We start from the raw sequence: 25,896 nt of genomic DNA, 5'->3' as shown, positions 1-25,896 counted from the left end.
AGTTGCTATCCTGCTGACAGCTTATTCTTTACATAATCCCAGTAAACTTCTAACTTATTGAGGTGTGATACCAATGCCTAATACTCTGGTCTCCTGAAGTGCGTCCAGAGTGCTGTGGTTAGATTGCTATTTGGTGTTTTTGGCTGCTGGTCGAGTGTGGACCTTCCAGTGGTTTCAGTCTAGCTGAATAGAGAAATTGCGACTGCAGTAAGTACTTTCCGATTTAGTCTCATCATCTCACTCTCTTCGGAAGGTGACTGGAGTAGTTTTATACGACGCGTACCTGCCTCATCAAGGCTGAAGGGTGGCAACGACTTCTGGTTGTAAGTCCCCGTAACAAGCAAGGGAATATTTTTAGGCTTTCCCTAGTCCTGCTTGCGCTCTTTTCAGAGCGATTGCCGTTGTCCATGGTTTTGTGCTGTACGTGCTCCGTATTGCACTCAATCGATCCAGAAGCGGCTAAAAGGTGCAAAGAGTGACAGGGGAATAAAGAAGGTCCCCAGCTGTCCGTGGCTCGCTGTGGGCAGTAGTCACATTAGTGGGTTCGCCCAGTGTATTTTGTAGAAGGAAGACAGCGAGTATGTCTAGACCCGGTAGTAGTAGGCAGGCTAGGGTATCTCTGGCCAGTTTAGATGACCAGCTGGTAGTTTGGCCTGGGCGCAAGCGAATGGCGAAAGGCATTCGCCATTAGCCATTAGCCATTCGCCATTAGCCTGGCGAATGCCAAAAGGCATTCGCCAGGCTAAGATGTCCCCCCCTCAGCCATCCTCGGTATCCCTCCGGCCTCATCGGGAGATTCTCGGACCGGCACACAAATGCCAACCCGGTCGTCTCTTTCAACGTGATCGCCGTCCGAACAGCCTCAAACGTCCTAGCACAGACGATCCACGAAACACCTGCATGCCCTGTTCACAATCTCAATCAAATCTTCAACCGTGGGCCGCCCTACCCTATGCGGAGTCCCGGCCGGCTCAAACAGGAGACATGACCCGGGCGCCGGGCTGTCCGAGCTACCTATCCCGAAAGACGCGACCAACAAATCGCCGAAAGGCATCTAAGCCAGCTGCCGAAAACAACAAGGTCGGAATATGAAAGTCCAACCCAAGTCGCTGGAGGTCACGGAGTAATCTGTCCCTGGCAAAAGCGTACCGCACACAATCACACAAAACATGTGTCACAGTCTCCGGCAAACCACATTCCGAGCAATTCGGATCTTCCACCAGCCGAAAGGAGTACAGCTTCGCACGGAAATCACCGTGCCCAGAGAGCACCTGTGTCATTACATGGTCCGGTTGCACCCGGCAACTCACACAACGACGCCGAACGTCTGGGAATATCGTGTAGGTATGCCGCCCCACTGTGGCGGCATCCCACCGCCGCTGCCATTCCTCAAATCCGGCAAGCTCGACACCTCTTGCACTATCAGCCGTCCACTGACCAGACCTTCTCAAGCGGTACTTTTCCGCCCTTTCCCATGCTGATATATCCAGGGGTTTCACCCCTGCAATCACCGTCAGGGCCTCCCCTGACACCGTACGGTACGCGGCTGTTACTTACGTGCGGTAGAATTGTACTTCAATTCCTTGGATAGTTAGTATCCTTCTTTTTGGCATTGTGTTTGCACACAGTTAGGATAGTTGTTGTTGGAGTCTTGGGGTTGTTTTTCAACACCACTCATGTAGTTGGGCGATCTGCCAGGTCGTTAAGTTGCTCTTTTAAAATGATCCACCTCATTTTCTGATGCGGAAGGCTGTATTTTTACTGCGATGCCAAATCGCTTCTTTGGCAGTTATTTCTCGACCGCGGGTTTCTGTTTGTGTTGCTCTGCTTGCAGAGCGGATTCTGCATTGGAAATGGGTGGATTTGGTGGTAGGCTTTTAAGTCCCAGACTTGTCTGGGCAGTGGTAATTTCTTTCTTAATGGTGTCGGCCTGGCAGAGTGTAGGTCCCTTGCAGCTTATGCTGCTGTATAACTGACTAGTCTTGGCTTCTCGTACTGTGTTGGCGCTTGCGGGGCCTTGTCCCGTAGGACTTCCGGGTGGCTAGGGTACCGCCCAGGCAGTTAACTGGCCGGAGGTAGGCGCTTTGGCACCGGCCTCGGTTAGAATAGTATTAATGGAGGTTGTGTTCAGGGGGTTCGCTCCCCGTGCACGATTATTAACTTTAGCATGGCGATTTGTCGAATTGGAGTGCACACCTAATGGAGTTATTGGGTTAAATTGGTTGCGATCGACCAGGGTGTATTCAGAGAGGCCCTCCTAACCGTAGCTGCAGTGGGAGATTAGAGGTTATACTCAGCTCCCGACAGACCAAACTTTAGGACCTCTGGGACTTTATTTATTGTTTATCTAGCGGCTGTGCTCCAATCGCTTAAACTCTTACGATCCGTTGCGGTTACCGAATTAATTTCGCTGATAGATACGCTGTCGTGGCGTACTTGAGGCATTTGCGGTATGGAATAAATTAGGCTGATTGTGGTAGGCGCGGGGTCTTCTTCTCCGTGGTTTTCTTAAGCTTTTACTTAGTTCTTGAGGGCAACGTGGTAGCGTTAGGTGTCAGCCGTCTTCTTCGGAAGACGGAACTCATACTATCTCTCGTGACGAATTACCGATGTAGATGTCCCTCGGGGCATCTGCATCGGTGGCATCTCCCCGTGGCTGTGCTGTACACTGTGGAATGTGTTACAGTTTGAGGGCAAGAAGATGTCCTCCGTTAAAGCCACTGCTGGCTAGGAACGGAGGGGGTGGTGTAGCACCCTGACATGCTACGAGGCAGGGATCTTCTCCCCTCGGGGGGGAATCGAGATGTGATACCAATGCACCGACCTCCGATCAATCTAGTTCAGCCTCGTACCTGGGACAAACATAAAAGACATGGTCCGCAGTGTCATCAACTCCACAATCCAGGCAAAGGCCCGAATCGACCAAACCAAACCTAAGAAAACTGTCCCTAAATGCACTATGTCCTGATTGAAATTGTGTTATGTTTCGATTGGGGGAAACCCACTTAACCGCTCTCAATTCTCTAAAATCTGGAAATATACCATGCGTATATCGACCAATAAAAGATTTATTCCAGTTAACCTTGCCAAGAGTCAAAACCTTTGTCTTCAATTCTTGCATACGCCCTGGGAGTAGAAGGCCTTCCTTCCTCAACACATACCTCTTGCTGTGTTCCATAACCAGAATATCTATGGGTTTATTGCCAGTGATTAGAGACTACCTCTCACGAGACAGTTCTGCAGTCCTCGATAACAGCTAGCAATAGAAAACGCTGGGCTCGCAATAAAATATCCCTGTAACACTGAAATTGTATACAATGAGCCCAGATGGGTGCAGCGTACAACATTATGGCCTCACAGATACCTTTATAAAGAATCCGCATGGTACGGAAATTCAACTCTCAATCAGAGTGGATTGCCCTACGAACACCAAAGAAAGCAACAATTCACTTCCTTGCGACATACTGTAGGTGCTCCTTGAATTGAAGTTTCTTATCAAGGATTACACCCAGATGTTTCTGAATGGTGTCATACCTTATGGGAAGGCTGCCCATTATGACTCGTGTGATGATGAATCACGACTAGGTGGCCTTTCAAAATCATCATAGTGTTCTTTTCTGGGCTAAAGACTATCTTATGCTGAAGGCTCCACGACCTTAGTACCTTGCATGTCTGTGTTGCTTGGCATTCTATCTCATTCCTCGAGTTTCCTTCGACCAGCAGCAACCCATCATCAGCATAAGTGATCATGCTGCAGCCTCTGGGCAATCTCAACAGCATCAGAGAGTTGAATTCGACAATCCACATGAGGGGACCTAAAACACTGCCCTGTGTACATCCTTTTGACAGCATCTTTCCTACTTACAAACCGCTTTTGCGAAGAACGACGGTTCGGTTGCTGAAGTAGCTTGAGAGAGTTTCTATATCCACTGAAACAGCATTTTTAAGTTCGTCATCTGCAAATTGCTTACCACTCAAAAATTCTTTAAATTTTTCAAACAACCGGTAATCAGAAGGAGCTAAGTCCGGATTATATGGTGGGTGATTGTAAATTTCCAGTTTAAATGTTCTCAGTAAATAACATGTCTGATGTGTAACGTGTGGGCGTGCATTATCGTTCAGCAGGACAAAGTGCAGCAAGACCAATTTTGAATGGCGTGCCATAACTTACGTAGAGTTTTGCAGTAGGCTTCTGCATTTATAGTCGTTCTATTAGGAATGAAATCAGTCAGCAGTATGCCAAACCGATCCCAAAAGATTGCGGCCATCAGTTTGCATCCAAATGGCTGTGGCTTTTTTTGTCTGGTTGGTGATTGAGAATGATGCCATTCACTTGACTGCCATTTTCTCTCTGATGTGTAATATGAAATCCATGTTTCATTGCCAGTAACAATTGAATTAAGGAACTCATCGCCTTTTTCTGTGTAGCGCATAAAAAATTTCAAAGCAGATCCCATTTAGATTTTTTTGTGACGTTCCGTTAAGACATGCGGCACCCAGTGCACACAAACCTTTCTGAAGTCTAAATGGTCATCAACAGTGCAACCAATAACAACTCTTGAAACATCTGGAAAAAGAAGGGCCAGGTTGGAAATCGCTGAGCAATGATCTTTTCTGATTTCATCATCGATGTGTTTCAACAAGTCAAGTCCTTGGTGATTATTGAGGGCCTCCCTGAACATTCTTTATCATGCACATTTATTCTGTTATTTCTAAACCTTTCACACACATTGAATGTTTCTTTCATTGATTACATTATCACCATACACAGCAACCAACTGCCTTAGAATTTTAGCCGACTTAACGTTTTGATGGTTTAAAAAACATATGAATTGACATATTTCACAGTCAGTAGCAACATTGATTTTCTTATTCATTTTATAATGCAATAACTCATATGAAATCAAAGATACTACAATGCGACAACTTACAAACAGCAATGCAGTGTGTACATTACTAGCATGGCTATGAACAACATAGGTTCGCCAATCTTAAGTAAAGAAATTTCCCAGCAGTCTTTACTTTAGAGATATCCTTGTACAGTAGATGTTCAATTGTGAATCGTACATTCACAAATGTGATTAAAACCTCCAGGTCTACTTACATTGGAATAGGTTGTAAATAACTGGAAGTAAGTGAAATGTAAAACGGTAATAAATAGCTTCAAGAAATTTGGTATATAAAACAATTTAAATGATGCAGTAGATTATACATTTTGGAAAATGCATCACATGAATCACAAGAGGAGATTTTATATTATACTTTCTTCTTAAGAAACTGGTAGTGTTTAGTCCAAATTTTAGTTAACAAACATTGAAAAATACTTAAATATGAGTCGTCTAATTTTTAAGTTGTGTTAAATTTTAAAGTAATAATTATTTTACTCATGTCATGCTTTTTTTTATAAAGTAAATTTTAATATGGAATTTTGTTCTTATTTTAAGTATATTTTTGCTTGATAAATACATGTCTTTTATAATAATTATTCTTTTGAGACATTCTTTGACAAAGCCTACTTAGTATTTAAACTGTAGATTTTCCTAATTTACTCAAAATTCCTTCCAACTATTTTCAAATAAAAGCATGCTATTAATTTATGCATATTTTCATGAAATATTTAAAAACAAGTTTATATATGAATGCACATGAAAGTAGAGTGCATTAATATAGAATAATAAACTAAGTGAACAGCTGTAATATAAATCAACATATTTTTTGGCTACATTCTAAACTCGATGGGTGCGTGCTGAAATGTAATGCACAGTTACAAAATTACATTTTGTTAATTTGCATAACTTGTAAATGAAAAGATAGTCAAATGAAATAATGAAGCATAAAAGTGCATTTTATTTGCTATAAAAATTTACATTTTTCCATATAGTCACTATTTAGTGCTACACATTTCTTCCAAAGTTAAACCAGTTTTCTCATTCCATTAATGAAAAAAATGCTGGCAGTCTTTCCTTGATCCACAATGTCAACTGCATTAATATTCCTCTTCATCTGTAGAAAGGTATGGACATCACAGGACACCAAATGTGGTGAGTATGAAATTGTTATAATAGTTCAGATTTCAACTCCACAAGTAGTTGAAAATCCAACTGCCTTGGCAGTTGCACACCATGTTTGTGGCTAAGTATTATCGCATTGCAGAATTATCGATACTGTGGATTGTTGAACAAGACACATACAGTTTCCTAAGGTCTTTTGATATATTTACAGCATGGAAGTTTCTGCAAAATCAGGTTCTAGTTAGTAAGTCACACATATATGTTGGGAATCACAGAACACTATCAAAATAATTTTTTTTGCAGAGGCTTGTGTTCAGAATTATTATGGCAAACTGTGGTGCTAGTATTCCATGGTCTGCCAAGTTTCTTCTGGGTCTTAATGATACACTGGAGTTTTAACTACTCAGAATTGAAAATGGACTCCTCTTCCTCATCATGATAACTGTTGACAACATTCCTTTTGTTGTTATTTTCTGCGAGTTTACATGACACCCACTGCCAACAGATTTTATGATAGCACATTTGTGCAATAACTGTCCTATTCATTCTTTTGATGAATATCTGAGAGACAGTGTGTTGTGTGATGCAGTTGTCATTGTAAATTTATTCATTCATCTCATTTGTGATGGTTACCAGAAAGTGGCGACCACTCCAAGGTTCACCCCCAAGGTTTGCTTTATAATTTATAAAGCATAAAAATTTATTACCCACCCATCTACTTGCAGAGCTTTGATCAACATTTCAATCACCATAATCAGCTTTTAAACAACAATGAATGTCACTAACATTCAATTTTTCTATTGTTAAAAATTCTACCTGCCCATTGCTTTAGATATATTGATATAGCAGGCATGCTTGACGTCATAACAATGGCAGCTGAGAGAAAATGAGAGGTTATTGGTCCAAGACTTTTGGTATATTAATAGTAGAGTAATGAAACTGCAATATTGCAACAACTGACACTGTTCAATATTTTGTTCTTCTATCACACTCCAGTTTGCATTAAATTTCGGCCGCCGTTCATATTTCTACTAAATATACAATGCCAGAAGTAATATAAGTTAATGCTACCACAGGGAAAGCAGCATCATTCATGGAAGATTGCCACAAGAGCATTTGAAAATATTTTGATATAAATTTTTTTAAATGTTCTATTTATGATTCTATTAATGGCAAGTACTTTCTTAGCTTCTTTATAAAAAAAAATCATTGAACTTTATTTTCATCTTTCATATAACAGTAGCATATAAAATTATAAACTATAAGTTTTATTATATTATATTAAAATATTCCTGACTTTTTACTCATATATTCTATACAGTTAAATTAAGTTAAATTTTCTACACAGTTAATTTTAAAATCCTGTAAAATACAACACTACAGATTGTATCCTGTTAACCTAATAACTGTCTTTCTGTAACCCTTAAAGTTAAAACCTTACAAAAATAATAAAATAATTTTACCTTACAAAAATAATTTTAACTTTTAAACCCTTAAAGTTAAAATCTTACATGAGAAAAAGTCAGTAGTGTTATTGTTATGCAGTTCATGTTCAACATTAGTCAAAATTTTTTTGTTTTCACTGACAGCCATTTTCTGCTCATTTTCAAGTAGTGTGCACTACTCATAAGCTTATACATAAAATTTGTAAAATATAATTGAAACTTGCTAAAATAAACTATGGAAGAAAGTAAAAATAACAAAAGCATGCCAAAGATGATCATAATGACGACATGATGCAAATTTGTAACAATATTTTGAGAGATATGAAAGGGATTTTTCTTATAAAAATGGTAATTAGTTATATAACAGTAAAATTAAAATGTGTAATATTATGTAGGAACAAGTACTTGAGGTAAACACAAATATTTAAGATAAAATACAACTTTCTTAACGAATATGCACAGATTGTGTACAATTCAGCAACTGCCAATTGTCAGTGTCCATTACATAGTAAAAATGCCTGCTAGCCTGAATTCAGTTGTTAAAATGGTTGATGCTTTTGTTGAGTATTAGATTTACTCTGTTTGAAACAGTATATTTACTGAAAGTGATAATAAATTGATTGTGATTTTAGTTATAATAATGATTCAAATGATAATTCTGTGTGAAGGTGATTTAAATAAAGTGTAATTAAACTAGTTAAATAAATTAAACTTTTGAATAAATTAAACTTTTGAATAAATTTTTGGATTATAATTTTTGACTACAAGTATAAATTTAAGAAATCATTAGTGTGTCTGGAAGTCTTACTAATGATTTTCAGATGATAGTTTTAGTAAATTGGTACCTATAATTCCTAATAAAATAAAAGAATATTTTGTTTTAATTTTATTTAAGTTAAAAGTAAAATCATAACATTATTAACTGTTTCAAAATCAGAAAAGTTATAACAGTGTTATAGAGAATCCATGTTATGTGCTGTTACGTTCCACCTTTAGTCGTCTAGTGCTGCTGCCTAGAGAGAGCTAGAGCTTCCCAGCAAGCTCTGATGATATGATGTTCTACGTCATGATGCCGCAAGGAGTGGTCATGATCGTATAAGTAACCTGTATTCATTCAGCGCTCAAACCCTGCAAAGAGCAGTCACATTTTTCATTTTGTCCAGATTGACAATTAGTGTTACTTAGTAGTATACTTGATAATGTTCAAGTCTAGTTATGTTAGCATTTATTATTTTCAATTTAGTTTGTCATGTTAGTTATTATGTCAAGAGTAATGACATATTAAATATAACAATTCAAAGGCAACAAGGAGTTGTTTCATTTCTTCGTCATCAAATACAGTCCATACTTGCTCTAAAATCTACCACAACGTTTTATGGTAGTCCGGGCTGGATAGTCAAGTCACTGGATCTACCATGTGCGTTAAATATTAGATATCTGAATTTTTCATCATATATTGTTAATAATGATAAATTAACATGTTGAGTGCTAACATGTAAAATGTGCTGACTAGTGGATATGACTTATTGAACTCTGCCAAGAACTGATAATGAATTTGAGTATTAAATGTTTTATGATATTTTATATTGCTGTTATTCAAGCTCAAGTAAGTTAATGTTGTGCTATCACTCAGAAAGGTTTTGACAATGCTATGATTGAAGTAGTCTGTTGTCTTGCCTGCAATTTTTAACTTTTTTTTAAAGTGCCGTTAAGGTTTCTTTATTTCTTGTGATTATTTCAAGTTTCTCTTAGTTTTTTTATTATAAAAATATTAAAATAATATAAATATAAAATGCTATTTTGACCACACTTATGGCTTACTATCTAATCAAAAGAAAAACTTTAAAACCTTAAAAGTAGCTGGGTATCCACATTTTCCAAATAACACTCATCAATGTAAACTTCCTCTATAAAAAAATTCTCCTCTCAATAATCCTCTTTACATGTGTACCATGCATCTATAAATATATCCCTAGCTCTTCCATCCTACTCATTTTCAATTAACTAAAAATCCCCATTCCTCTATCTCACAAACCTCCACCAACCAACAGCAGATTCCACATCCTGCACCTGTGCTATAGCTGTTACACGTCCTAATATTTGGAAAACTAATCAGATTTAGAAAATGCTGCAGAGTATATGACAAAAACTAAGAAAGACACTGCTTCTGAAGTGTCCAGAAAATCATTCCTTTGTGTTACGAAGTGCCTTAAAATATATATAAAAAAATATCATTTCTCTTAAAAGTATTTATTTTTTATTTATCTTGTTTTGTATTTATATATAATTCTTTTGTTTCAGTTTATAAGCTTAAAAAATAATTACCAAATGGAATGTGATTACGCTGTATATATATATATATATAATGCATATAATATATTACGTAAACATTCAAATCACTTTTGAATTTGACTAATGATGAAATCTTCACCAGTTTATTTATTGATTGATGTTGCATCATTGAATTTCTTATTTTAACTTTTAAAATTCAATTTAATGATCTTGACAAAGATATTCAACTTGATGCTTTAATAGACCATTGAGCATTTACCATTGAACTGAATTTTGGAATGCTCACATTTTTTTTATTTGTATAACTCCACAGCACTGCGAATTACTGCGTTCAGCATTCAATACCTGCTGAAATCTTGCATATTGTTTGACTTTAAAGCCACCAAGTTTTTGGCAGCAACTGATGTGATAGCATTATTTAACTTGTTCTGCTTATATTAAAAATTATGTGAAGATTTTTTAACATTATTATAGTACATAAAGATTACTGGATAGCGATTGGCTTACATATACAGAACAATTTCATTTATGCGCAAAAACTTTAATTACATTATTATCCTTAGTGCTAACAAGGGCAGGTGGTCTCTTTACAATTGAGTTTATTGATGTTTTTTGCAGAGTAATATGAAGGGAGGGGTTCCTACTTTAAATCCAAAATGGGAGCTTCCAATTTTGCTCCATTTTGGAATAAGCTACATTTAAAATTTTTCAAAATATCTTTTTCTAAATTTTCTAAATAGCAAAATAGCTTATTTTCTTATATACTTTTCACTTCAACTGCTTCCAAAGAAAAAAGGTAAGATGAGATATAATGATATTCATTATTCTAGAAGTAGCGGTTTGCTATTAATAATAGCATAAATCATAAAAAAAATAGGCTTAATAATATCATAAGGTTTTTGAATTCAAATCAAAAAAATACAATTTGGATAAGAAATAGCATTGTTTTTGCAAAAAAGCAATTGGTTATATTTTATGTTTAGGAGTAGCTGGTGTATTGGCACCGATGTAATATTTTTTTATTTATTTCAGAAATTATTGCAAAGAATGTATTTATTTTTATTGTGGTCAAAGTGCCTTGAAAAAACTTACAAAGAAGTTTACATGTTTTCTTTGTATTGATCATTGTCACTCATTAACAGGTTTACTAAAACCTAAACCTTCAGAGGCTAGAAATGAAATTGTGAGTAATTTTTGTTTATTAATAAATAGATTTTAATAATTAATATTTTGGAATATATTTTTTATGTTTTTTTTTCAAAACTTGCAGTCATTATCGTCTAGGTCAATTTGCCAAAGTTATTTTACGTTTGATGGTCATTTAGTTTACTGTTTATTTATTAAAGAGGATCATTTAATAATTAGAGACAAGTGGTAACAGTGTTTTTTTTCTTTGCTTCTTGACATTTTATTCAACTGTGACCTTACTTTAAACAACTTTAGTTTTTCTTCATAGGAACATAGTTTCAGATAGATAAATTCCCTGCTGAATAATGTAAGCTGTAACAATCATTCCTATTTGCAGTTATCTCCTCACTAAATAACATAACCGAAAATTTGGAATAATAGTTCTTGAATTATTAGATTATTTCAAGTAATCAAAACTAAGATAAGGTTTTTAGAAAGGGGTGAATTTGATTTTTATAAAGATATTGTTGCAAACTTAATGTGTTAGTTTTCTAATTAAGCCTTCTACCCCATTTAGTGTAAGTGTACATAGTATGTCTGAAAAGTTTCCAAACTAAAGTAATTAAAAATACAGATTTAAAGATAAATGAATTTACTCACAACAGCCCTCTTCATAGAACCCTTCTCTAGTTATACACGCGTTGCAGTGCCAGTAGAGTCCATCAAATGCTTTGGAAAAATCTCTTTATGTGATTGCCTTCAGCTGCTTAGTGCTAGCCCTTTGAATGGCTGGAATGTAGCCCTTTGAATGGCTGGAATGTTGTCGAAAAAGTTGCCTTTCATCTTCAGCTTTAGTTTGGGAATAGAAAATAGTATGCTGGAACAAAGTCAGGTGAATAGGGTGGGTGGGATAAAATGGTGATTTGATTTACGTTATAATAACATGTTAAAACTGTTGCCATGTGTATCTGGGCATTGTCATGCTAGAGTCCAACTGTCTGGATTCTGGTACTCGGGTTGGATTCAATGAATGCGATGCATCAGGCGTTTCATTACTTCCAAATAGAATTTAGATTTCATAGTGTGATCAATTGGGACCCATCAGGCCCTTTGATCGAAGAATGCAATCAACATAGTTTTCACTCTTGATTTTTGCTGCCTGACTTTCACCAGTCATTGTGCTCCAGGACTCAACCAAGCAGCAACGCTTTTTTGCGGATCATACATGAAACACCAGCTTTCATTCCCAATTGCAATTGTTTGCAAAAAAATCAGGTTGCTATCAGCAGTTGCAACGAAGTCTTGAGCACAAGAAAGACACATGTTTTTCTTCTTGATCAAGAAGTGTGGAAAGAAACAAGAGCACACCTTTTGGCAGTTCATTTTTTCTGTAAGAATTGTATGTACCATGTCTTTACCAGTGTGTTTAGCTTTTCTGCTATGGCCCAAAGGATAAGATGAGGTGGTTTGAACAGGAGCACGCACACTTTCTCATTTGTCATTTGTTCATTTCTGTGAGAATCTGCATGGTATGCATTGTGAACAGATTTTGTGGTAGCCCATTGTGCAATGAATCCTACTTTTTATTTCAATATCTTTATCTGGTTGGCAATGCATTGTTGCATAATACAGTGGTAATTTTGGTTTAATTCATCTACTATTTAATCCTCCTTTTAATGCTTCTCATCCGTCATTGAAACTGATCTATCATTGCGAGATTCATCCTTAATATTCACTTTATCAGCTTCTGATGCACAAAATTTTTTTGTTCACTTATAGTAATTCAATCAATAGTTTCTTCATCATAAATGGCTTTTAGACTGATAAGTCATACTAGCATTCATTTTTTTCCTACTGCAAAAAACTTTTTATTGCAAATCACTGCATATTGTTTTGAATGCATTTACTTAGCAGATACAAGACTCAATAAATATACTCTATAATAATGGTGACAGAATAAGTGTGTGGATTTTGGAATAATAGTAGTAGGGGACTAAAACTACAAGATTACAGTTCCTTTCACTTTTTGTAGTATTTTGTCCAACCATTACATTCCATTGTGCATTAGTCTAGCCCAATTGATAAATTAAATACATATGAAAAAAATATATATGAGTGCATTTATTTTATACTGTTAAACATGTTTATATAGTCAACACCTGATTATATGTGAGGGGTTTAACCACGTTGTGGCTTAACTATGATACCTCTCTGAAAAATTAAAAAGCTAAAAATTAAAATTTTTCATTGTTCTGTGCTAGGTTTTACTAAATTCATTTGCTACTTGAATATGTGTTTGTTTTGATAATCATTTGATAATCCTGTACTATAGTTCATTGTGGATATGTTAGGAATAGTTCATTATGCAATATTATGCTATGCAAACAATGAATTTCAGTTAAAAGATTCATTCACTAAAACAATCAATCGCATCTTATTTAAAAAAAAGTCTGACAGAGTATATATAAATTATTAATTAATAATAATAATTTACAATATATTATTATTATTATTTTTTTTAATGTATGCATTTCTTTTCTCATTAGCTATTGTAGTTTTAATAAGTGTTTGTTAATGTATTACATAGTACATACATTACAGTATGTATAAAATATTTACATCTAATGATAGAGAAAATTTTTATATGTTAATATGTATGTTATTACAAAAGTTTATATAAAATAAACTTTACTTTTTACCAGGAATGGAATAGTATAGTGTGTAGTGAATATTATTTTATTATTTACCACTATACTTTAATATAATAGTGCATGTAAATACTGAACTGCTGTACATTATCAGGTTATTTTAACACATATTACTTTATTAAATATTTTTAGATCAACCATGATTTTGCTATGATTTTGGATTATCTTGTGATATCCTCTTTCCAGTTATCACGTATAAACCCGCCAGGTTGATCTAGTGGTAAACGCATCTTCCCAAATCAGCTAATTTGGAAGTTGAAAGTTCCAGCGTTAGTAACTACCTTTACTAGTTTAAAGTCCTAGTAAAGGTAGTTACTTACATGATCCTTTGGCTCATGCCAAACCATAGGTACACCAAATGGCAAAGCCTTCCGTTACCTTTTAGCCATCCTCTTAAATATACAGAACAATTCGTGCATACTATATGAGGAGCCCATGTCTTATCCTGATCACCAATTTTACACTGAAAGTACAAATGATATGCTTTTTTAATTAAAGGTGTAATGCTTTTTCTATTTGCTTTTACGGTAAACTCACCACATACATAATAAAAGGCATCCACATCATTTACAAAATTTTGAGGCATTATGACACTGCACTGTTAACAAACTTAAGAAAGCAATAAGACTGAACAAAATTAATTCATTCCTAAATCTACTACTTAATACAAACAACATAGCTGTGTTTTCAGCTACATATTTTGACCTGCACAGACATTATTAATCTTGTCCATGAAGGCTCACTCTTCAGTATTAGATGTATCATAATATGTGACTATGATATGATTTAATTCTCTGTCTAGTGTTGTTTATTTATAACTTACAAATTATGTTAACAAAGTTAAACAATAAAAAATGAACTAGAAAAATACAATATGGGAGCTTAAAATGCTAACTATATGTTGAAAAATGAAAAAAAATCCTTTAATTAAAATTTCAAAATTTTCCAAAAATGGTGGGTGATAGAAAGATTTGTTTTCAGCATCAAAAACAGATTGAAATCATGTATCGCATGTTAGCAAACAAAAATTATGTTTATCAGTGTAATCATTATATATATATATATATATGATTATATACATTATGTGTCAAATGTATTTGGAAATGACTGTGGCAAAAGATTCTAAATTTAATTTATGAATACCAGGATGTGTTAAGTACAGAAAACAGCATTGTGCATAATCTGTCCCAATCATAGATTTGATGTTCTGATGCTTTAGAGTATGATGATTAATAGCTGTGATGCTTTTAAAATGCGTGATAGAAAATAGATATTAGCCAGAGCTTTACAAGGCTTTTGGCTATACAAGGTGTCATTTGTAGAGTTATTTATTTCATGAATTTTTGCAGGCCTGTTATGGTAATTTTCATTGATATTATGTTATTAACATATTCAATGTTACTGTGTTAACAAAAAAACCAATAAATGTGGCTGATGATTTCCTTTTTTAAATTCATATCCTTAGGACCTTTATCAATAACAATATTTGATTTTTTAAACTTAATAACTGTCTTTTGGGCAGAAACAGACAAAATATTTTAAGACACCACAATGATGTCACCCACCACAAAATACAGACCTAATGCATTTTCTGACTAAATATCATCTGTTCTTCCACCGTACAAGCTGCTATTTGTAAAAATGAAATATTTATCTCATCAATATAATTTATATTCTTTATCAAAGTATAAGCTTGTTTATATTTGGATATAAATTTTCATGTTAGGTTATTACATAGAACATGATAACTAGCAAGCAAAATAATTATTGTTATCTTTTTTCATTAGTTTTATTCGTACTGTACAATCTACTATAATAGAAACATTTTAGATATTATGAACTTTATAGACAAAACATAGTGTAAATTGTTATATAGAATGTGAAATAAAAACACAAGTATCAGAATTGATAATTATTAATATATAATAATTAAACAAAATTGATAGTCTTCCTCTTCTTTGCTGTCAGAAGAAGTTTCGTATTCATCTTCAGAAGCTTTAATATCTGAATTCATTTGGAAATTAAATACTACTTCCAATGAAAGATTCTTTCTTCTGCAGTAATGGACAGGTTGCCATGAAAATAATTTTATAGATTTTTATAAGAAATGATTATAAACGATTTGAAAAAGTGAAAAGCACTCTATGAATTCAAAGAAAAATATGTATAATTGATGAATCAATAAATATAAAGCAACATTTTCGATGAAATTGAAATCAGGTACTTGATGATGTGTGTGACATAAAATAAGATCTATGCTCATTATATGACAGATTTTTTGTAAATTTTCAAAACTGTTCATAACTAGTGATTAAAAACTATTTTGTATTAAAAATGGTAATCAAGTAAAGAAATGATAATAATGCTATAAAATAATCATTCAAAAAATACAATCAAAAGATTTAACTTACCCTTTATGATGTCATTGCTGGACTGTTTTCAATGAACTTATATTCAATATTACTATTATTTTGATGCAACTCTTCAAAATTCCCTATCTAATGCTAGTCGTTTCATTTCAGTGTACCCCCTACATCCTAAATTCCTAACAATTTGTTTTACATATTCCAAACGTTGCCTGCCTGTACAATTTTTTCCTTCTACCTGCCCCTCCAATATTCAAGCGACTATTCCAGGATGCCTTAATATGTGGCCTATAAATCTGTCTCTTCTTTTAACTATATTTTTCCAGCTGCTTCTTTCTTCTTCAATTTGCCGCAACAGCTCTTCATTTGTCACTTTATCCACCCGTCTGAGTTTTAACATTCTCCTATAGCACCACATTTCAAAAGCTTCTAATCTTTTCTTCTCAGCTATTCCAATTGTCCAAGTTTCACTTCCATATAAAGCAATGTTCCAAATATATACTTTCAAACATCTTTTCCTGATGTTTAAATTAATTTTTGACGTAAACAAATTATATTTCTGACTGAAGGCTCGTTTCTCCTGTGCTATTCTGCATTTTATATTGCTCCTGCTTCGACCATATTTAGTAATTCCACTTCCCAAATAACAAAATTCTTCTTCCTCCATAATCTTTTCTCCTCCTATTTTCACACACAGTGTTCCATCTTCGTTGTTTCTACTACATTTCATTATTTTCATTTTGTTCTTGTTTATTTTTATGTAGTAGTTCTTGCGTAGGACTTCATCCATGCTGTTCATTGTTCTTTCTAAATCCTTTTTACTCGCAGCTAGAATTACTATATCATTAGCAAATCGTAGCATCTTTATGTTTTCACCTTGTACTATTACTCTGGATCTAAATTGTTGTTTAACATCATTAAGTGCTAGTTCTATGTAAGGATTAAAAAGTAATGGGGATAGGGAACATCCTTGTCAAGACTCCTTTCTTATTACGGTTTCTTTCTTATGTTCTTCAATTATTACTGACGCTGTTTGGTTCCTGTAAATGTTAGCAATTGTTCTTCTATCTCTGTATTTGAACCCTAATTGTTTTAAAATTCTGAACATTTTATTCCAGCCTATGTTATTGAATGCCTTTTCTAGGTCTATAAATGCCAAGTATGTTGGTTTGTTTTTCTTTAATCTTCCTTCTACTATTAATCTAAGGCCTAAAATTGCTTCCCGTGTCCCTATACTTTTTCTGAAACCAAAATGGTCTTCTCCTAACACTTCTTCCACTCTTCTATCAATTCTTCTGTACAGAATTCTAGTTAAGAATTTTGGTGCAAGACTAGTTAAGCTAATTGTTCAGTATTCTTCACATTTGTCTGCCCCTGCTTTCTTTGGTATCGTAACTACAACACTCTTTTTGAAGTCTGACAGAACTACCCGTTTTTCGTAAATATTACACACCAGTTTATATAATCTATCTATTGCTTCCTCACCTGCACTGCGCAGTAATTCTGAAGGTATTCTGTCTATTCCAGGAGCCTTTCTGCCATTCAAATCTTTTAATGCTCTCTTAAATTCAGATCTCAGTATTGTTTCTCCCCTTTTATCCTCTTCGACTTCCTCTTCTTCCTCTATAACACCAGTTTCTAATTCATATCATCCATATAACTCTTCAATATATTCCACCCACCTAACGTCGTTTCCTTTTCTATTTTGAATCGATGTACCATCTTTGTTTAACACATTATTTGATTTTAATTTATGTACCCTAAAATTTTCCTTAACTTGCCTGTATGAACTGTCTATTTTACCGATGTTCATTTCTCTTTCCACTTCTGAACACTTTTCTTTAATCCACTCTTCTTTGGCTACTTTGCACGTCCTGTTTCTTAATTGTCGATAGTTCCTTTTACTTTCTTCATCACTAGCATTCTTATATTTTCTACGTTCATCCATCAGCTGCAATATATCATCTGAAACCCAAGGTTTTCTACCAGTTCTCTTTATTCCGCCTAAGTTTGCTTCTGCTGATTTAAAAATTTCGTTTTTAACATTCTCCCATTCTTCTTCTACATTTTCTACCTTATCTTTTTTACTCAGACCTCTTGCGATGTCCTCCTCAAAAATCTTCTTTACCTCCTCTTCCTCAAGCTTCTCTAAATTCCACCGATTCATCTGACACCTTTTCTTCAGGTTTTTAAACCCCAATCTACATTTCATTATCACCAAATTATGGTCGCTATCAATGTCTGCTCCAGGGTAAGCTTTGTAGTCAGACGAGTTGATTTTTTAACTCTTTGCTTAACCATGATTTAATCTATCTGATACCTTGCAGTATCATCTAGCTTTTTCCATGTATATATTCTTCTAATATTATTTTTAAACTGGGTGTTTGCAATTGCTAAATTATACTTCGTGCAAAACACTATTGGTGGTTGGTCCTCTGCTCTTTCATTACTTTTGCCCAACCCATATTTACCCACAATATTTCCTTCTTTGCCATTTCAAATGCTTGCATTCCAATTTCCAACTGTTATTAAATTTTCATTCCCTTTTATGTATTTAATTGCTTTGTCAATTTCTTTGTATACACACTCTACCTCATCATCATCATGGGCACTTGTAGGCATATAGACGTTAACAATTGTCGGCTTAGGTTTTGAAAAGGTTTTTCCAAGGACTTGGAAAATTTTCACTAATAACAGTAGGTATACTGAATTTTTTCAAAGTGTTTACAGACTTTTATAGGGGTAACTTTAAACGTTCATGTCTTGTTACCTGTTGGTCGTAGACCAAAACTGTTTAGGATCTATACGAATTGGGTCATTCCCGATTGATTGATCCCCCTAATTTTTTTTCGATTTTGGGGGACCATTGACTCCCCCTTATTTTTGGCTACCCCACGTGTGGGGTATTAAATTAAAGGGAATTACTTGGAGAACACAACTACTACATAGTTGTTGAGTTTATTTATCATCCATGGCGGATAAAGCAGAACAAAGTTATGCTAGTGGACAGGGATCCTCAGGCCTTCTGCCGCTGAAACCGACTGATCCCAAGGGCAAAAAACGAATTAGACAATTCTCCTCTGAAGAAGAGGTCTATACTGGTGGCTTAAAGGAGGTTACTCTTCGACTAGGACAAGCGATGATGCGTTACAAATAACATCTGGGAAAAAACATGTTAAATTGTATATATGACCATAGTAAAGAATTAAGAGAAATATACACTGCTTTAAAACATCTGCAGGAGACTACGACTACTCCAGAGACCAGTTCGTAATATACACAGACTGATATGCTCCCTGGTGCAGATCAGGAAGACATATTAAGTCTTGAACTAACTGATGAGGAACTTCTGGATATGACCGCTAAGAGATGGTCGGCCTGGACAATATCTAAAGCCAAATTAATTACCTTGCCTGCAGAAAGCGTTACAGATACCTGTCAATTTATTGATATCACCAAGTCCAAAAGGGCAATGGCAGAGGGCAAGAAGCCTGGAATGATAGCTGTAGACACTTCTGTCATTATGGATGACGAATACGATACTCAGACCAATGTTTTCTACGACTCGACAGAGGGCGACAGGACTGCTGCATACTAGGCGCGGTCAAGAAGATCTTACTAAGGGCCCCTAATGCGGCGTTCATTCTGCCAAGTGGTCCCATTAGTGTCATGATTAAGAAGATGGTTGTCTATCTGTTCAGGACTAGTGAGACGCCTGCATTGATGGTAGCGCCGAAAAAGACTGAAGAGAGTAGAACGCGTTCTAGATCCGCTTCTGCTCGGCGATCAACACCTCCTGTGGAGGGCAGCAAAGTGGTGGTTGTCCGGTCACAGGGCAAGTCGTATGCTGATCTACTCCGGACTGTAAAGGATAAGATCTTTAAAGACGAGGCAGGGGAAATCCTGTCCCTTCGCAAGGGTAGAAATGAAGACTTGGAAGTCAGAATTAAAGATCCTAAAGATGCGGCTCAGTTTACCGCAACATTGAGAGACAGGGCTTCTGACCTTCAAGTGGATTTTCGTACTAAGGGCGACCGACACGCAGTGGTACACGTTAAAGACATGGAAGAGAGTACCACAGCGCAAGAATTAAGCGAGGCTATTACGGTTGTTATTGGAGACACTGAGTCTTTCAGAATTACCTCATTACGGCAGGCTTATGGAAATACTCGAAATGCGACAGTAATAACCAATCAGAGGGCTGCAACTAAGTTAATTTCCAGTAGAATTAAGGTTGGCTGGGTTCACTGCCGGGCTTATATCAGGACTGATAATATGAGGTGTCAAAAATGCTGGGCCGCTGATCACACGAGTACGGTATGTAAGGGTTCGGATAGGTCAACCCTTTGTTACAACTGCGGTCAGAAAGGCCATGTGATAGGAGACTGCAAGGAGGCCACTAAATGCCTTGACTGCAACGGCACGGACCATCGCACGGGAGGAGTGCAGTGTGGACTACCTAAATAATGGCTAAAATAATACTATCTAACGCCAACAGGAGCATTCTTTCCCACGATCTGGTGGGGGAGACTGCGAACGATCTTGAGGTTGACTTTATAGTCACCACAGGGCCCAACCTGAGAACGGCGGCCAGAGGTGATTGGTGGGCTGACGCGGTTGGGGATGTTGCTATCAGTAATGTCTCCGGCCGTCTTGGCTGGCACCTACTTCATAGAGGTGAGGGAATTTTGGCAGTAGCACTCCCGGACTTTGTCCTTATAGCCGGTTACGCAAGTCCAAACATTAATATCGGGGACTTTGCGCAGTACATCAACTATTTGCAATGAGTCATGCAGCAGGCACCTAGTAGACCTATACTCTTAGGCGACTTTAATTGTAAGTCCATTTTAACTGGCAGCTCTTATACCAAAGCAAGGGGACGAATCTTCATTGACATGATGATGACCACAGGGCTGATCTGCCTGAATGACTGCACTTATACCTACGAGGCAAGAGGCCATAGATCAGTGCTGGATCTTACGCTGGTGGACGGCAGATGGAATCCTTCCGTCTTTAGTTGGAGCATTCTTGAATCTCAAACTGAAAGCGATCACCTAGCAACTTTGCTTGTTATGGAAGGTGCAAGACCTTCAACAACAGCCACTGCACGATTTAGATTTAGTCCAAGACAAGTTGAGGTAGTGGTGAACAAGATTGCCAGGAGCCTATCTGATGGAAGAATAGTAACGCCGCAAGTCCTTCAAGAATCAATTATTACAGAACTGTCTAGGGTCCCGCAGTTTGGAGGGGGCCGTCACCCAGTATACTGGTGGATGTCTGAAATTGCAGATCAGCAAAGAGTGTTACAATTTTGGCGTAGGAAAAAGCAAAGGCTGCGGCCCGCTGGCGGTGCGCCATATGACCAGGCGAAGGAAAGATTTGTCCAAGCTAGGCGTACTTTGAATCATCTAATAAAGACTAGTAAAAGAAACTGCTGGAAACAGTTGTGTGCTGACTTGGATTCAGACCCGTAGGGACGGGCATACAAAATAGTAATGAAGAGACTAGGACGCCGCTTGCCTGTCCTAGTTACAGAAGCGGCCAGACTGCATCTTCGTAGTCTCTTCCCTGTTCATGGCGAGGGACATACGGACATAATAGACTGTGAAGCTAAACGCTTTACACAAAACGAGGTCGCTATTGGCGTTTCTGGTCTGAAGGATAAAAAAAGTCCGGGTCTGGATGGAATCCCGGCTGCCCTCCTCAAAGGATTAATGAAGTTAATCCCCTGGGAAATCACTGACGTGGCCAATTATGGAGTACAAAACAAGACTTTCCCTGCAAGTGGAAGGAGGCATGGACTGTTTTCCTGCCTAAGAAGTCCGGCAATCAAGAAATCATTAGCTATCGGCCGTTGAGTCTCATCAATAATATGGGAAAGGTTGCCGAGCGCTTGGTAGCGAACAGACTTATCCAAGAATTAGAGTCCAAAGACGGGCTTCGTGATAACCAATTTGGGTTCAGGAAACATAGATCCACGCTGCAAGCTCTGGATAAAATTACCAACTGGGTATTGTCTGTCAGATCTGGTACGTGCCGTACCAGAAGAATCCCGTTGCTTATTCTGTTAGATATAAAAAATGCCTTTGGATCGGTCAGGTGGGATACGATTATGGCAGCTCTCACAGACAAACAGATTAGTTCCTATATCAAAAGACAAGTACGAGAATATCTGACTGATAGGTGGACTTTGGTCGAGGCACTTGAAGGTAAATTTAGATATCGGCTTCATGGAGGAGTGCCACAGGGGTCTGTGTTAGACCCCTTGCTTTGGCTAATAGTAATTGATGGAATACTCAGACTGAGATTACCTGAAGGCTCGGAAATAGTTGCTTATGCCGATGATTTGGCTATATTAATTGAAGCCAAAACTGAACGTGACCTTGAAGTTGCCGGTAATGAAGTGCTAACATTGGTTAATAACTGGCTCTTGGACCGACAACTATCTTTGTCTTTAGATAAATGCCACTATATTTTTCTGGCTGGAAGAAGGCGACTCAGAGACCTAAATCTATGCGTGGGCGATCGTAGACTAGACCGTGTGGCAGTAACAAAATATCTTGGTGTCATTATAGACCCAGCTCTAAAGTTTAGTCCTCTTCTCGCACAGAAATGTAAAGAGGTCGAGAATACCGCAAAGGCTTTAACAAGATTGTTGGCTGGACATGAAGATCCACGTGCATCTAGGCGGCGGGTCATTGCCTCAACTTTAACCTCTGTATTATTGTATGCTGCACCTATATGGGAAAAAGCACCTTGTGTTGCAAGAAATGTCACAAGACTTAGAACTCTGCATAGGCAAGCTCTTATAAACATCACTTCTGCATACCTCACCATCTCTTACGATGCGGCTTGTGTATTATCATCGGTTCCCCCTATCGACCTCTTAGTTAAAGAGCGATCACTTAGGTATCGTGGCATGCCAAAACAAGAAGCCGAAGCCAACATCAGGCGCATATGGCAGGACAGATGGAATCTTTCCACTAAAGCTACCTGGACCAGGAGATTGATACCCGACTTGGGCATGTGGCTTGTAGAGGACATGGGGAGGTTAGTTATTATCTTACTCAAATACTTTCTGGGCATGGTAGCTTCGAATATTATTTACATCGATAGAAGACCAGCACCTATTTGCATGTTCTGCCAGGATTCGGATACTGCCGAACATACTCTGTTCCACTGTAATAGATGGACTATACATAGACGACATGCAGGGCTGCAAGAATTAAATCCGGAGAATCTGCTTCTTTTTCTCCTGCGATCCACTGACAATTGGAACAAAATGGAGGAGTTTGCCAAGATAGTGCTAAAGGCTAAAGATGATGTAGCCCTTTTAAGAGGCCATTGAGGCCCCGTGGTAACTTAGTAGTTTAATATTTTCGTTAAGGCAAGCAGCTATGAGGAGAAGATCATTCCTTTGTTTGGGGATCATAATAACTGGGTAATAAAAAGACAAAGACCCGGTTCCCTCGGCGGGGTCTAGGGACGGCTTTGTCAGGCCTGGTTCTCTGTCGGGGGGCTGAGGCAGGCACATTAAAACAAAAGATCCAACCGGGGAGGCTGACCTGCTGTGCCGGACGTACAGCTGGTGGGTGGGGAGGCCTCCTTTGAGTTTAAAGGACACTTTCCTGGGCTGCGCATACTTGAATGGATACCCGGCCCGGGGAAGTAGGGAGAAAAAAGGAAAAAAAAAAAAAGTTTTGATTTTATCCTTAGTACAATGATTCTGTTGCTATGCATTTTTAAATACTCTACTCTCTTCTCTGTCTTCTTGTTCATTATGAAACCTACTCCTGCCTGCCTGCCTTTATTTGAAGCTAGTTAATTATTCTCAAATCACCTGACCAAAAGTTGTTTTCCTTTTCCCATTGAACCTCACTAATTCCTACTACATTTACATTTAATCTATCCATTTCTCTCTTTAAATTTGCTAACCTATCAACCTTTTATAGGCTTCCAACATTCCACACTCCAACTTGTAAAATGTTATTTTTTAATTTTCTGGTGACCCCTTCCATAGTAGTTCCCACCCGGAGATCGAACAGAGGACTAGTTTACCTTCGGAATATTTTACCAAGGAAGGTGCCTCCATGTTACATGAAAATGCAGAGAGTTACATTTTCTTGGAAAAAAAGCAGCTGTAGTTTTTTGTTGCTTTTAGCTGCGCAGTATTCAGAAGATTGTGTGGTGTTGATATGGCCATTAAGTCCTCCTGACCTAAGCTCTTAACAACTACTGAAAGAGCTGCTGCTCTCTTTCAGGAATCATTCCTTAGTCTGGCTCTCAACAGATACTCCTCTGATATGATTGCCCCTTCGATCCAGCTACTCTGTTTTACTGAGCACTCAAGCCCCCTCACCATCGGCAAGGTCTCATGATTTGTAGAGGAAGCAATATTACTATATTCGACTTATTTAATTCTTGTAAAAAAAATTAAAAAACCCAATAAAATAAAACCTTGTAACAAAAGTAGTTAAAATTCGGAAAAAATATTTAAGAAAAGAATGGTGAACTAAACCGTGAATACGAAATTCAATCCTTCCTTGAGGCATTAGTGAATGACCTGTTGCTGCTCAGTATTGCTACTTGATTTCCTACTATTTCAGAAAAGCATAAACAAGGGACATCACAATGATGTTGTTAGCTCATGGCCGAAGCCATTACGATGTCAAAGTGATTTCATCCATGTTGAACATGCTAACTGAAGGAAGTCTCTTGTGAAAAACTATTTTTACTCTTCACGGTCCTTGGATAACTGTAGCATAGGATGGTTTTAATTCTTGAGCAAGCATATGTTATTTTCTGGAATATAACTAATTTCAGATCTACCTACACCATTACAATTATCACAAAACATAATTTTAATCTTCACAATAATCCATATAAAACTATTACTGAAATGTTTCATTTTTTGTTTTGAAGAATGGCAGTACTGTTAATATAAATATGCACTTGCTCACTTTTATTATATTGATTATTAATTTTTATGGTTATATTTCAGATGATTTTTAACAATAAAGTTAGTCATTTTGTCCCACCAGTGCCAGAGTGTAAGACACCTATTCGTGTTCTTTCTCTTTTTGATGGAATTTCTACAGGTGATTTTTTTCTTAACTTTATTAAAAACAATCTGAAGTCTTTGTAAAGGTTTTTATAATATATATATACATTATAAACTGTGATTTGATGTTTCATTTAGATTTAATTTTTCAAGATTTTCAGCATTTACAGTTTGAATATTGTTGTATGTTCAAACTTTTCTTTTCTCCTTTATGTAAAGGAAAATATGATAAAATAAGTAAAAAAGTAAACCTTTGATGAATTTTGAATTTCTGTATTTAAAAAAATTTATTGATTTAAAAAAAATAAAATTTGAAATAAAAATTTTCTAAGATTATATATGGGTGTGTGTGCACACATGTGCATCCATGTGCATTACATGGTATTAAAGTTGACCTAACAATCTGATTCTTTTTTTTTTAATTTGTTAAATTTCCTAATATGTATACTGCAATCTGTTCAACTAGTGAACAATACACAATCTCTCCACGCCTAATGAGATTGATTTGATTTGATCAAATCTGATCTGATTTGAACTTAATTTTATGTTTAATTTAGGTAAATTTAAGTCTGTTTTAATTATAAAATTGTGAATAGCAGTGCAACCACAAAATTACAAAAATTTTTTTATTTAATCCTGCAACAACAGCTGCTATTGATTATTACTCAAAGCCAGAGTTTTTGGTGCAAAGTAAAAAAAAAGGTAGATAATTATTTAAAGGAATTCATGTAGAAAACTAAAAAAAGATTAAATGTGTTATCCTTTGTTGAAAATTGAAACATCACATTATTAGGTTAGACTCTATAACAAATTTGTGTATTAAAGATGGTATCAGAAAATGTTTTAATCTTAAAAAATTAATTTGCTTTTCTTTACTAATGCCTA

The 25,896-nt window shown here is 36.3% G+C and overlaps 1 protein-coding gene across 1 annotated transcript in view; it reads left to right on the top strand.

The window, feature by feature from the left end:
• The first annotated feature begins 10,822 nt into the window (after positions 1 to 10,822).
• The window catches only part of LOC142318122 (DNA (cytosine-5)-methyltransferase 3A-like), a 34,943-nt gene continuing 19,869 nt past the window's right edge, over positions 10,823 to 25,896 (top strand). Inside the window, exons 1-2 of the mRNA XM_075354663.1 lie at positions 10,823 to 10,931; positions 24,952 to 25,048. Coding sequence (XP_075210778.1) covers positions 24,952 to 25,048 — 97 coding nt within the window. The 5' untranslated portion in view covers positions 10,823 to 10,931. The remainder of the gene's footprint in view (positions 10,932 to 24,951; positions 25,049 to 25,896) is intronic.

Source organism: Lycorma delicatula, chromosome 1 (assembly GCF_047948215.1).
Source record: "Lycorma delicatula isolate Av1 chromosome 1, ASM4794821v1, whole genome shotgun sequence".
Lineage (NCBI taxonomy): Eukaryota > Metazoa > Arthropoda > Insecta > Hemiptera > Fulgoridae > Lycorma > Lycorma delicatula.
This window is presented reverse-complemented; position numbering and strand designations above follow the sequence as displayed.